At 49.5% G+C, this 14,883-nt stretch overlaps 1 protein-coding gene across 2 annotated transcripts in view; it reads left to right on the forward strand.

Annotated features, from left to right (window-relative positions):
• Window positions 1-14,883, forward strand: part of LOC135521053 (protein tyrosine phosphatase type IVA 3-like) — a 67,304-nt gene that overhangs the window by 47,198 nt on the left and 5,223 nt on the right. For both annotated transcript variants that reach the window (XM_064946977.1, XM_064946976.1), the window contains exons 4-5: window positions 4,466-4,596; window positions 11,496-11,570. In XM_064946977.1, coding sequence (XP_064803049.1) covers window positions 4,466-4,596; window positions 11,496-11,570 — 206 coding nt within the window. The remainder of the gene's footprint in view (window positions 1-4,465; window positions 4,597-11,495; window positions 11,571-14,883) is intronic.

The following is a 14,883-nucleotide window of genomic DNA, read 5'->3' on the forward strand; positions in this document are numbered from 1 at the left end:
CTGTTTCCTCTCTCTCTGCCATGTGGAGGATGTTATTCATGATCTCACCCTGCTGCACATGTGTTGGAGTAGAGGAAACACTACCTCCTGTCCCGAACACACACACACACACACACACACACACACACACACACACACATCTGGCTCAGCGTCAGGGTTTACCTCATGGTTTACTCCTCTCTTGTCTCCCAACATCCTCTCCTCTCACCTGGTCTTTCTTTTTCTTCACTCGCCTTTCTCTCTCTCCTTTCTCTCTCTCTGTCTCTCTCTCTCTCTCTCTCTCTCCTTTCTCTCCCTCTGAGTTAATAACGTTGTTGGGAGCAGAGAGCGAGTACCCTCTCAGAGGAGGGGTAGCATCAGATGAGAAGAATGTAGGGATGTAGAGATAACTAGAGGCCCGGGTTACATAAGGCCCTTAACCACTCTCTGTCTGTTGTGTTATCAGAGTGACAGAGTCCTCTGTCTTCTCTTCCCTGTGTGAGAGAGAGCCTTGTATCCTGGCTGACTGAGTCCTCTCTCTGCTCTTCCCTGTGTGAGAGAGAGCCTTGTATCCTGGCTGACTGAGTCCGGCTCTGGTCAAAGGTAGTGCACTATGTAGGGAATAGGGTGCCATTTGGGACGTACCCGTGTACACTTGCTGACTGACTGGCTCAGTGCCTCCTCTTCAATAGGAACACAGCAGAGAGCAGAAGATTAGCCACCAGCTGAGAGAGACTGGCTGGCAGGTGAAACCCAGTTCCCTGTTCCCCTCCACATCTCCCTGAACTCCAGATGAAAACCATGTTGTCTGTCTCATTCAGCACGCTGTGTAATGTGCTGTTCTGTCTGACATGGCTGGTGATGCCTTCGTTGCTCAAAGAGGTTATTTATTGGCATTATATGGAGAAATGTTACTCCCTCGATCTCTGCTTTTGCAGGTTTCTTTAGTCTTACCAGTGTATCAGTAATGGTGTGGGTATATTTGGAGGCCATATATAACCAGTAATAACAGTGGTAAGTACCAGAGGTGCGTCCATCCACCTTGTGACTGACTTAACATAGACCATCCTCTGTAGCATGTGATAACATTCAGCTGGCTGATATAAAGGGACTGTGGACTCATTCAGGAAGTGGCCCAAAATGGCACCCTATTGTGTCCATATAGTGCACTACTTTTGTGCAGAGCTGTATGGGCCCTAATCATAAGTAGTGCACTGTACTACGAAGGGAATAGGCTGCCAGATTTGAGACCTACACTCTGCCAAACGTCTCGCTGGTTGTCGTATGAGAGTCAAGTTGCAGAGGAAGAAGGATACCATGGTGACGAGGTCTGTTCTGGGGGTTCCGAGAAACGGCCCAAGACGTTCTTCGGGCCACAATTAGAACACTGCCTCCTCCTCCTCCAAGCTCTTGTCTCAAGCGCTGGGCTGCATTGGTTGGACTTGGAATGAGCTTCACGATATGAATAGCTTACTGTTGACATACCAGGCGGCTCTGTTCACCTCTTAGTAGATGTAAATGTTATTTTTAACCACATCCTCTCTACAGTCGAAGATTCTATTAGGGAGAGATTTACTCTCAAGGTTGTCACAACAGGTTCACCCATTATGGAGTTCTGTGGCGTCAGAACAGACATGTAAAATGGACATTTCTGTATCTTCGGTGTTGTGGTGACTTCTCCTTATCTTGATGCCCACAACTTCTTTAGATATCCACAACAGGATGCAGAGCAATTCAAGGCATTTCATGTGAGGTTAGGGTCAGGCCTTGCCATGTACAGGATCCCTGTCCTTCCTGGAACATTGAACAGAGAGTAGAATGGATCCTGTTGTGGGTTTTGCCTGTGTGTGTTACTGGTAGAATGGATCATGTTGTGGATTTTGCCTGTGTGTTACTGGTAGAATGGATCCTGTTGTGGGTTTTGCCTGTGTTACTGGTAGAATGGGTCCTGCTGTGTGTGTTACTGGTAGAATGGGTCCTTCTGTGTGTGTTACTGGTAGAATGGGTCCTGCTGTGTGTGTTACTGGTAGAATGGGTCCTGCTGTGTGTGTTACTGGTAGAATGGGTCCTGCTGTGTGTGTTACTGGTAGAATGGGTCCTGCTGTGTGTGTTACTGGTAGAATGGATCCTGCTGTGTGTGTTACTGGTAGAATGGGTCCTGCTGTGTGTGTTACTGGTAGAATGGGTCCTGCTGTGTGTGTTACTGGTAGAATGGGTCCTGCTGTGTGTGTTACTGGTAGAATGGGTCCTGCTGTGTGTGTTACTGGTAGAATGGGTCCTGCTGTGTGTGTTACTGGTAGAATGGGTCCTGCTGTGTGTGTTACTGGTAGAATAGATCCTGTGTGCGTCCAAAATGGCGCCCTAATATCCTATATGTTGCATTACTTTGCACCAGAATCCTCTAGGTTCTGGTAGGGCTGTGACCTTAACAGTATCGCACATTTTTTTTCCTTGGCAAAAATGTAAACTCGAAGCAGACCAAACTCGTTGATCCTTTAACCTGCAGGTTGTTGTGGCTGTAGTTTGAAAAGCCATGTGACTCTGGATGACGACATAATGATGTTTCCAACATTATGTCTGTTTTCCCCAAAACGTTCCAGCCGCTTGATGTTTTGTTTCCTTGTCACGATACTAATGAGTATCCCGGCCCCTGGTGTGGTCCCGGCCCCTGGTGTGGTCCCCGACCCCTGGTGTGGTCCCCGACCCCTGGTGTGGTCCCCGACCCCTGGTGTGGTCCCCGACCCCTGGTGTGGTCCCCGACCCCTGGTGTGGTCCCCGACCCCTGGTGTGGTCCCCGACCCCTGGTGTGGTCCCGACCCCTGGTGTGGTCCCCGACCCCTGGTGTGGTCCCCGACCCCTGGTGTGGTCCCGAGCCCTGGTGTGGTCCCGAGCCCTGGTGTGGTCCCGAGCCCTGGTGTGGTCCCCGACCCCTGGTGTGGTCCTGACCCTGGGCTCTGGGTCCTATGACTCGTTTGGGATGCAGCCTGCAGTGTCCATGTGGAACGACCCTTAACCCCAGCATTGTTTTGTTTTTTTGAGAGAGAAAGTCCCAGTTGCACCCTTCTATTCATGGCAGTGTGAAATAGTGATGTCATCATAACATCTTTCCCAGCCAGGCCTGTGATCCCCTGGCTCAGCTGAGCCCCCAAGGGCTTTTGAAGGGAGTTGTTGTCTTGGTAACACATTGTTGTCAAACACACAAGATGTTTGTCCCTGGGAGCAGGTATTGTGGTGTTGGAAGTCCCACTCCACTAGAAGATAAGAGATGACTCTCTCTCTCTGTGTGTGTGTTTGCCAGTTAAGAACAAATTCTTATTTACAATGACGGCCTACACCGGCCAAACCCGGACGACGCTGGGACAGTTGTGCGCCGCCCTATAGGACTCCCAATCACGGCCGGATGTGATAGTGTCTGATGGGTCTCTAGTGTGACTGATCCCTCCTAGACACGCATGGTTTCCGCTTTAAGCCTTCATCTGTCCAATGGAGGAGTCAAACAGCTGGTTTGAGCATCCTTGATGCTGTATGGTGCATTAGGTCTGTATCTGACCAGGTGCTGGATGTCTTGGTTAATCTACCATCACTGTCTAATCCTTCAATGAAGGAGTGTTTGTCATTATAGAGGATGGTAGCCCAACATGGCCAGAACAATACATTGTATCCAACCGACTGATTTTAATGTACACTAGCCAAACCAATTAAATGTTGAAAACAAACAGTTCACCACAGTTCACTCAGTGAAGAAGAGGTGACCACACATCTGTTCTCTGTTGTGGTTCTGCACCAACTATAAACAAACCCCTTATAGTGTTGTCTGTGTTGACAGAAGGCTTTCCTGATGTTGTGGGTGCTGATGGAACATGTTATGTGTCCCAAATGGCACCCTATTGCCTACATTGTGCACTACCTTTGACCAGAGCCCTATTGTAGTGCACTATATAGGGAATTAGGGTACCATTTGAGATGAATCTAGGCCCTCAGATACCACCAGTCGCTGACTGAATGTTCCCACTGTTTGGATGGGAGGTGTTTGTTGAGATGTCAGGAACAGTGAAATAGTGTAGGAAGGACACAGTGTGTTGTCTGTGGGGACAGTTGGTTCATGTTGCGAGTCATGTTTAGATGACTGAGGTTGGTACACTCTGCGTTCCTCCCTGTTACGTGGGTACAGATGTCTCATTTCACAGTGTGCAGCGGCATGGAACCAGTTGTTTCAGACATGCAGCGCTTCACAAACTCTTTTAATACATTCACCCTCAGTAGGGAATTCTGCTTTGTCTGGTTCCTCAGTTTGAAGTAGGTAGGGGTGCAGTGTAGAGCTGCTTGGTCTCGTAACAATGGGCTCCCTCAGAGTGCCAATGCTAATCAGCTGTTTCTGTCAGAGAGACAGAACTGTACTATTTATGATGTGATGCCGAAGACCAATGTCCACATTGTGTGGACAGTTCCATTGTTTTCTAATGTGAATGTATTTTGTATTTTCCAGGACTGGGCCTTTGACGACGGTGCCCCTCCTCCCACTAAGATCGTAGATGATTGGCTGAACCTGCTGAAGACTAGGTTCCGTGAGGACCCTGGCTGCTGCGTGGCGGTGCACTGTGTTGCCGGGCTGGGACGGTACGGATCATTAAAACTCTTCTGTCTTAGGGTTCTGATTGGGTGAGACAGTTGAACCAAGATCACACGGCTGCAGTGTCCTCCACCCACTGTGACGGCCACTGTCCCAGCAGCCACCAGTCTCTCCCCTTCTCCTACAGCCTGGCCAGGGCCCTCTCTCAGCATGCAGACAGAACCAAGCCAAAGTCAACTGTTAGCCAAGGGCCACTCCTTCACAACTAATCCACCGTTTATTATTCAAAGCACAGAGGTTGAGGTCTGAAAAACGTTGAAGCAGCGTTTATTTCTATTGTGTGTCTAAGTGTATCCTCTCAGATTGGATCTCTACTAGTTAGCTCACCAAAACTCTGGTCAAACGTAGTGCACTATATAGGGAATAGGGTGCCATTTGGGATGTAGCCAGTTGTCTTGTGAAATGCCAGTTAGCTGTATTCTGGTTGGCCATGCCCAGACTTGTAATGTATGTTCTGTAGTTGAGCCTCAGGTCTCCCTTTGTCCGTGCCCTACATTAGTTCTTATGGTTGGCCGTGTCGTACATTAGTTCTTATGGTTGTCCGTGCCCTACATTAGTTCTTATGGTTGGCCATGCTCTACATTAGTTCTTATGGTTGTCCGTGCCTTACATTAGTTCTTATGGTTGGCCGTGCCCTACATTAGTTCTTATGTTTGGCCGTGCCCTACATTAGTTCTTATGGTTGGCCGTGCCCTACATTAGTTCTTATGGTTGGCCGTGCCTTACATTAGTTCTTATGGTTGGCCGTGCCCTACATTAGTTCTTATGTTTGGCCGTGCCTTACATTAGTTCTTATGGTTGGCCGTGCCTTACATTAGTTCTTATGGTTGGCCGTGCCGTACATTAGTTCTTATGGTTGGCCGTGCCCTACATTAGTTCTTATGGTTGGCCGTGCCCTACATTAGTTCTTATGGTTGGCCGTGCCCTACATTAGTTCTTACGGTTGGCCGTGCCTTACATTAGTTCTTACGGTTGGCCGTGCCGTACATTAGTTCTTACGGTTGGCCGTGCCGTACATTAGTTCTTACGGTTGGCCGTGCCGTACATTAGTTCTTACGGTTGGCCGTGCCGTACATTAGTTCTTACGGTTGGCCGTGTCGTACATTAGTTCTTACGGTTGGCCGTGCCCTACATTAGTTCTTATGGTTGGCCGTGCTCTACATTAGTTCTTATGGTTGGCCGTGCCTTACATTAGTTCTTATGGTTGGCCGTGCCCTACATTAGTTCTTATGGTTGGCCGTGCCCTACATTAGTTCTTATGGTTGGCCGTGCCCTACATTAGTTCTTATGGTTGGCCGTGCCCTACATTAGTTCTTATGGTTGGCCGCGCCTTACATTAGTTCTTATGGTTGGCCGTGCCCTACATTAGTTCTTATGGTTGGCCGTGCCCTACATTAGTTCTTATGGTTGGCCGTGCCCTACATTAGTTCTTATGGTTGGCCGTGCCCTACAATTAGTTCTTATGGTTGGCCGTGCCTTACATTAGTTCTTATGGTTGGCCGTGCCCTACATTAGTTCTTATGGTTGGCCGTGCTCTACATTAGTTCTTATGGTTGGCCGTGCCTTACATTAGTTCTTATGGTTGGCCGTGCCCTACATTAGTTCTTATGGTTGGCCGTGCCCTACATTAGTTCTTATGGTTGGCCGTGCCCTACATTAGTTCTTATGGTTGGCCGTGCCCTACATTAGTTCTTATGGTTGGCCGTGCCTTACATTAGTTCTTATGGTTGGCCGTGCCCTACATTAGTTCTTATGGTTGGCCGTGCCCTACATTAGTTCTTATGGTTGGCCGTGCCCTACATTAGTTCTTATGGTTGGCCGTGCCCTACAATTAGTTCTTATGGTTGGCCGTGCCTTACATTAGTTCTTATGGTTGGCCGTGCCCTACATTAGTTCTTATGGTTGGCCGTGCCTTACATTAGTTCTTATGGTTGGCCGTGCCCTACATTAGTTCTTACGGTTGGCCGTGCCTTACATTAGTTCTTATGGTTGGCCGTGCCTTACATTAGTTCTTACGGTTGGCCGTGCCTTACATTAGTTCTTATGGTTGGCCGTGCCGTACATTAGTTCTTACGGTTGGCCGTGCCTTACATTAGTTCTTACGGTTGGCCGTGCCTTACATTAGTTCTTACGGTTGGCCGTGCCCTACATTAGTTCTTACGGTTGGCCGTGCCGTACATTAGTTCTTACGGTTGGCCGTGCCGTACATTAGTTCTTATGGTTGGCCGTGCCGTACATTAGTTCTTATGGTTGGCCGTGCCTTAGTTCTTATGGTTGGCCGTGCCTTACATTAGTTCTTATGGTTGGCCGTGCCCTACATTAGTTCTTATGGTTGGCCGTGCCCTACATTAGTTCTTATGGTTGGCCGTGCCTTACATTAGTTCTTATGGTTGGCCGTGCCCTACATTAGTTCTTATGGTTGGCCGTGCCTTACATTAGTTCTTATGGTTGGCCGTGCCTTACATTAGTTCTTATGGTTGGCCGTGCCCTACATTAGTTCTTATGTTTGGCCGTGCCTTACATTAGTTCTTATGGTTGGCCGTGCCTTACATTAGTTCTTATGGTTGGCCGTGCCGTACATTAGTTCTTATGGTTGGCCGTGCCTTACATTAGTTCTTATGGTTGGCCGTGCCCTACATTAGTTCTTATGGTTGGCCGTGCCCTACATTAGTTCTTATGGTTGGCCGTGCCCTACATTAGTTCTTATGGTTGGCCGTGCCCTACATTAGTTCTTATGGTTGGCCGTGCCCTACATTAGTTCTTATGGTTGGCCGTGCCCTACATTAGTTCTTATGGTTGGCCGTGCCCTACGTTCTTATGGTTGGCCGTGCTGTACATTAGTTCTTATGGTTGGCCGTGCCTTACATTAGTTCTTACGGTTGGCCGTGCCGTACATTAGTTCTTACGGTTGTCCGTGCCTTACATTAGTTCTTACGGTTGGCCGTGCCTTACATTAGTTCTTACGGTTGGCCGTGCCTTACATTAGTTCTTACGGTTGGCCGTGCCTTACATTAGTTCTTACGGTTGGCCGTGCCTTACATTAGTTCTTACGGTTGGCCGTGCCGTACATTAGTTCTTACGGTTGGCCGTGCCTTACATTAGTTCTTACGGTTGGCCGTGCCGTACATTAGTTCTTACGGTTGGCCGTGCCTTACATTAGTTCTTACGGTTGGCCGTGCCTTACATTAGTTCTTATGGTTGGCCGTGCCCTACATTAGTTCTTATGGTTGGCCGTGCCCTACAATTAGTTCTTATGGTTGGCCGTGCCCTACATTAGTTCTTATGGTTGGCCGTGCCCTACATTAGTTCTTATGGTTGGCCGTGCCCTACAATTAGTTCTTATGGTTGGCCGTGCCTTACATTAGTTCTTATGGTTGGCCGTGCCCTACATTAGTTCTTATGGTTGGCCGTGCCTTACATTAGTTCTTATGGTTGGCCGTGCCCTACATTAGTTCTTACGGTTGGCCGTGCCTTACATTAGTTCTTATGGTTGGCCGTGCCTTACATTAGTTCTTACGGTTGGCCGTGCCTTACATTAGTTCTTATGGTTGGCCGTGCCGTACATTAGTTCTTACGGTTGGCCGTGCCTTACATTAGTTCTTACGGTTGGCCGTGCCTTACATTAGTTCTTACGGTTGGCCGTGCCCTACATTAGTTCTTACGGTTGGCCGTGCCGTACATTAGTTCTTACGGTTGGCCGTGCCGTACATTAGTTCTTATGGTTGGCCGTGCCGTACATTAGTTCTTATGGTTGGCCGTGCCTTAGTTCTTATGGTTGGCCGTGCCTTACATTAGTTCTTATGGTTGGCCGTGCCCTACATTAGTTCTTATGGTTGGCCGTGCCCTACATTAGTTCTTATGGTTGGCCGTGCCTTACATTAGTTCTTATGGTTGGCCGTGCCCTACATTAGTTCTTATGGTTGGCCGTGCCCTACATTAGTTCTTATGGTTGGCCGTGCCCTACATTAGTTCTTATGGTTGGCCGTGCCCTACATTAGTTATTATGGTTGGCCGTGCCCTACATTAGTTCTTACGGTTGGCCGTGCCCTACATTAGTTCTTATGGTTGGCCGTGCCTTACATTAGTTCTTACGGTTGGCCGTGCCCTACATTAGTTCTTACGGTTGGCCGTGCCTTACATTAGTTCTTACGGTTGGCCGTGCCCTACATTAGTTCTTACGGTTGGCCGTGCCGTACATTAGTTCTTACGGTTGGCATGCCAACCAACATAACAGAGGAGTTGACTAAATAGAAGCACAAACTGATCTGGTTACCAGGCTCATTTTAGCCCTGTCCTGTCTGGTGTTCCTTCGGGTGTCCTCTATGGCAGAGGAGAGACAACGAGTCACATCTGTACCGATGGAGTATATTAGCTAGCCAGTAGAGGAGAAAATGTCTCAAATGGTACCCTATTCTATACATAGTGCACTACTTTTGACCAGAGCACTGTGGGCAATAGGGAGCCATTAAACGAGGTTAAACCAGGCCTTTGGTACTAATAATGGTTGAGCTCATTGGTAGGAAGCTGAAGGAGCCCCTGTTTCCCTCCCCTCCTGTGTTAGCTGAAGGAGCCCTGTTTCCCTCCCCTCCTGGGTAAGCTGAAGGAGCCCCCCCCCCCCTCCGCAATCCACTGACTTCCCCAGGCTCTTCCATTCCCCTCCTGTGTTAGCTGAAGGAGCCACCCAGCTCCCTGGCCTCCCCAGGCTCTTCCATTCCCCTTCCTGTGTTAGCTGAAGGAGCCACCCTGCCCTCCCCAGGCTCTTCTCTCCCTCCCCTCCTGTGTTAGCTGAAGGAGCCACCCAGCTCCCTGCCCTCCCCAGGCTCTTCTCTCCCTCCCCTCCTGTGTTAGCTGAAGGAACCACCCTGCCCTCCCCAGGCTCTTCTCTCCCTCCCCTCCTGTGTTAGCTGAAGGAGCCACCCAGCTCCCTGGCCTCCCCAGGCTCTTCCCTCCCTCCCCTCCTGTGTTAGCTGAAGGAGCCACCGAGCTCCCTGCCCTCCCCAGGCTCTTCTCTCCCTCCCCTCCTGTGTTAGCTGAAGGAGCCACCCTGCTCCCTGCCCTCCCCAGGCTCTTCCCTCCCTCCCCTCCTGTGTTAGCTGAAAGAGCCACCCAGCTCCCTGCCCTCCCCAGGCTCTTCTCTCCCTCCCCTCCTGTGTTAGCTGAAGGAGCCACCCTGCCCTCCCCAGGCTCTTCTCTCCCTCCCCTCCTGTGTTAGCTGAAGGAGCCACCCTGCCCTCCCCAGGCTCTTCTCTCCCTCCCCTCCTGTGTTAGCTGAAGGAGCCACCCTGCCCTCCCCAGGCTCTTCTCTCCCTCCCCTCCTGTGTTAGCTGAAGGAGCCACCCTGCCCTCCCCAGGCTCTTCTCTCCCTCCCCTCCTGTGTTAGCTGAAGGAGCCACCCAGCTCCCTGGCCTCCCCAGGCTCTTCCCTCCCTCCCCTCCTGTGTTAGCTGAAGGAGCCACCCAGCTCCCTGGCCTCCCCAGGCTCTTCTCTCCCTCCCCTCCTGTGTTAGCTGAAGGAGCCACCCTGCTCCCTGGCCTCCCCAGGCTCTTCTCTCCCTCCCCTCCTGTGTTAGCTGAAGGAGCCACCCTGCCCTCCCCAGGCTCTTCTCTCCCTCCCCTCCTGTGTTAGCTGAAGGAGCCACCCTGCCCTCCCCAGGCTCTTCTCTCCCTCCCCTCCTGTGTTAGCTGAAGGAGCCACCCTGCCCTCCCCAGGCTCTTCTCTCCCTCCCCTCCTGTGTTAGCTGAAGGAGCCACCCTGCCCTCCCCAGGCTCTTCTCTCCCTCCCCTCCTGTGTTAGCTGAAGGAGCCACCCAGCCTCCCCTCCCTGGGTTGGTGAAGCACCGTCTATCTCTGACGTACTGGAGACGTCCTCTGGGACTCGTCTGTGGTTTTTGACAGGGCGCCAATGTTTACTTTACTCTGAACTGTTTGTTGTCCTGTTAATCAGCTGGGGAGTCTTTGGCTTTCAGCTGGTAACCTCTGCAACATCTCAGTGGTCTGGGGGCTGATATGGCTTGACAGGGTAGAGTTAGACAGATGAATATGTTTGAATGTCTCGTGTCTATGCAGGCAGGCACCTCATCTGTTTCACTGATTCCTAGAAGTCCCGTGTTTGTGTTCGTGGTGTTATGCTCTTCAGCTCTCTATTTCCACACTGACTTACCGTAACCACAGCAACAACCCATATAAGGCTAGAAAAGGGGAAAGTGGGCGACAGCTTTTCCTAATGATTTGTTACCTGTAAATATTAGTGGCCAAATACAGCACAACTAGTTCCAGCTCTTAACGCGCTGCAGGGCTTTCCTTTGTCCAAACCAGAATGAACTCCATTCCCTGGGAACTGTCTGTGTTGTGACAACATGGAGAGACACGTTGCTGGGGGCATAACAGGAAGGACACTAGTGGAAGTCTTTAATTCCCCGTCTTAATATGGGAATGCTGTTTCTAACGTCCCAAATGGCGCTATATTCCCTATTAAGTGCACTACTTTTGACCAGGGCCCATAAGGTTCTGACTGTGTCTTTAAGTCCCAGTATTAGTAGCAGTCTGACTGTGTCTTTAAGTCCCAGTAACCTAGTGGTTAGAGCGTTGTAGTAGCAGTCTGACTGTGTCTTTAAGTCCCAGTAACCTAGTGGTTAGAGCGTTGTAGTAGCAGTCTGACTGTGTCTTTAAGTCCCAGTATTAGTAGCAGTCTGACTGTGTCTTTAAGTCCCAGTATTAGTAGCAGTCTGACTGTGTCTTTAAGTCCCAGTAACCTAGTGGTTAGAGCGTTGTAGTAGCAGTCTGACTGTGTCTTTAAGTCCCAGTATTAGTAGCAGTCTGACTGTGTCTTTAAGTCCCAGTATTAGTAGCAGCATGTAAAGGCTGTTTCTTTGTGTTTCTCCCTCCAGGGCTCCTGTGCTGGTGGCTCTGGCTCTGATCGAGGGCGGGATGAAGTATGAGGAGGCAGTTCAGTTCATCAGGCAGTATGTACACCTCACCTCTAGATTCAGTTCATCAGGCAGTATGTACACCTCACCTCTAGATTCAGTTCATCAGGCAGTATGTACACCTCACCTCTAGATTCAGTTCATCAGGCAGTATGTACACCTCACCTCCAGATTCAGTTCATTAGGCAGTATGTACACCTCACCTCTAGATTCAGTTCATCAGGCAGTATGTACACCTCACCTCTAGATTCAGTTCATTAGGCAGTATGTACACCTCACCTCCAGATTCAGTTCATCAGGCAGTATGTACACCTCACCTCTAGATTCAGTTCATCAGGCAGTATGTACACCTCACCTCTAGATTCAGTTCAGTTCATCAGGCAGTATGTACACCTCACCTCCAGATTCAGTTCAGTTCATCAGGCAGTATGTACACCTCACCTCTAGATTCAGTTCATTCGGCAGTATGTACACCTCACCTCCAGATTCAGTTCATTAGGCAGTATGTACACCTCACCTCCAGATTCAGTTCATTAGGCAGTATGTACACCTCACCTCTAGATTCAGTTCATCAGGCAGTATGTACACCTCACCTCTAGATTCAGTTCATTAGGCAGTATGTACACCTCACCTCCAGATTCAGTTCATCAGGCAGTATGTACACCTCACCTCTAGATTCAGTTCTGTTCATCAGGCAGTATGTACACCTCACCTCTAGATTCAGTTCATCAGGCAGTATGTACACCTCACCTCCAGATTCAGTTCATTAGGCAGTATGTACACCTCACCTCTAGATTCAGTTCATTCGGCAGTATGTACACCTCACCTCCAGATTCAGTTCATCAGGCAGTATGTACACCTCACCTCCAGATTCAGTTCAGTTCATCAGGCAGTATGTTCACCTCACCTCTAGATTCAGTTCAGTTCATCAGGCAGTATGTACACCTCACCTCTAGATTCAGTTCAGTTCATCAGGCAGTATGTACACCTCACCTCTAGATTCAGTTCAGTTCATCAGGCAGTATGTACACCTCACCTCTAGATTCAGTTCTGTTCATCAGGCAGTATGTACACCTCACCTCTAGATTCAGTTCTGTTCATCAGGCAGTATGTACACCTCACCTCTAGATTCAGTTCATTAGGCAGTATGTACACCTCACCTCTAGATTCAGTTCATTAGGCAGTATGTACACCAGGTTCAGTTCAGTTCATCAGGCAGTATGTACACCTCACCTCCAGATTCAGTTCATTAGGCAGTATGTACACCTCACCTCTAGATTCAGTTCATTAGGCAGTATGTACACCAGGTTCAGTTCAGTTCATCAGGCAGTATGTACACCTCACCTCCAGATTCAGTTCATTAGGCAGTATGTACACCTCACCTCTAGATTCAGTTCAGTTCATCAGGCAGTATGTACACCAGATTCAGTTCAGTTCATCAGGCAGTATGTACACCAGATTCAGTTTAGTTCAGTTTATCAGGCAGTAGGAACATCTCACCTTCCGTCTCTTGATGTTTTTAAGGAGAATGGAAGTCCACTCAACCTTTTTAGTTTTGTTCCCGTTTCATCTGACAGCTGTATATTTAGATGGGGACATCATGAGGAGGGAGAAAGGGATTGAACCGCTCTGTACTGAGGGGGATTATGGGACATCATGAGGAGGGAGAAGGGGATTGAACCGCTCTGTACTGAGGGGGATTATGGGACATCATGAGGAGGGAGAAAGGGATTGAACCGCTCTGTACTGAGGGGGATTATGGGACATCATGAGGAGGGAGAAAGGGATTGAACCGCTCTGTACTGAGGAGGATTATGGGACATCATGAGGAGGGAGAAAGGGATTGAACCGCTCTGTACTGAGGAGGATTATGGGACATCATGAGGAGGGAGAAAGGGATTGAACCGCTCTGTACTGAGGAGGATTATGGGACATCATGAGGAGGGAGAAAGGGATTGAACCGCTCTGTACTGAGGGGGATTATGGGACATCATGAGGAGGGAGAAAGGGATTGAACCGCTCTGTATTGAGGAGGATTATGGGACATCATGAGGAGGGAGAAAGGGATTGAACCGCTCTGTACTGAGGAGGATTATGGGACATCATGAGGAGGGAGAAAGGGATTGAACCGCTCTGTACTGAGGAGGATTATGGGACATCATGAGGAGGGAGAAAGGGATTGAACCGCTCTGTACTGAGGAGGATTATGGGACATCATGAGGAGGGAGAAAGGGATTGAACCGCTCTGTACTGAGGAGGATTATGGGACATCATGAGGAGGGAGAAAGGGATTGAACCGCTCTGTACTGAGGGGGATTATGGGACATCATGAGGAGGGAGAAAGGGATTGAACCGCTCTGTACTGAGGGGGATTATGGGACATCATGAGGAGGGAGAAAGGGATTGAACCGCTCTGTACTGAGGGGGATTATGGGACATCATGAGGAGGGAGAAAGGGATTGAACCGCTCTGTACTGAGGAGGATTATGGGACATCATGAGGAGGGAGAAAGGGATTGAACCGCTCTGTACTGAGGAGGATTATGGGACATCATGAGGAGGGAGAAAGGGATTGAACCGCTCTGTACTGAGGAGGATTATGGGACATCATGAGGAGGGAGAAAGGGATTGAACCGCTCTGTACTGAGGGGGATTATGGGACATCATGAGGAGGGAGAAAGGGATTGAACCGCTCTGTACTGAGGGGGATTATGGGACATCATGAGGAGGGAGAAAGGGATTGAACCGCTCTGTACTGAGGGGGATTATGGGACATCATGAGGAGGGAGAAAGGGATTGAACCGCTCTGTACTGAGGGGGATTATGGGACATCATGAGGAGGGAGAAAGGGATTGAACCGCTCTGTACTGAGGAGGATTATGGGACATCACGAGGAGGGAGAAAGGGATTGAACCGCTCTGTACTGAGGGGGATTATGGGACATCATGAGGAGGGAGAAAGGGATTGAACCGCTCTGTACTGAGGGGGATTATGGGACATCATGAGGAGGGAGAAAGGGATTGAACCGCTCTGTACTGAGGAGGATTATGGGACATCATGAGGAGGGAGAAAGGGATTGTACCGCTCTGTACTGAGGAGGATTATGGGACATCATGAGGAGGGAGAAAGGGATTGAACCGCTCTGTACTGAGGGGGATTATGGGACATCATGAGGAGGGAGAAAGGGATTGAACTGCTCTGTACTGAGGAGGATTATGGGACATCATGAGGAGGGAGAAAGGGATTGAACCGCTCTGTACTGAGGAGGATTATGGGACATCATGAGGAGGGAGAAAGGGATTGAACCGCTCTGTACTGAGGGGGATTATGGGACATCATGAGGAGGGAGA

The sequence above is a fragment of the Oncorhynchus masou genome, chromosome 29 (assembly GCF_036934945.1).
Source record: "Oncorhynchus masou masou isolate Uvic2021 chromosome 29, UVic_Omas_1.1, whole genome shotgun sequence".
Classification (NCBI taxonomy): domain Eukaryota; kingdom Metazoa; phylum Chordata; class Actinopteri; order Salmoniformes; family Salmonidae; genus Oncorhynchus; species Oncorhynchus masou.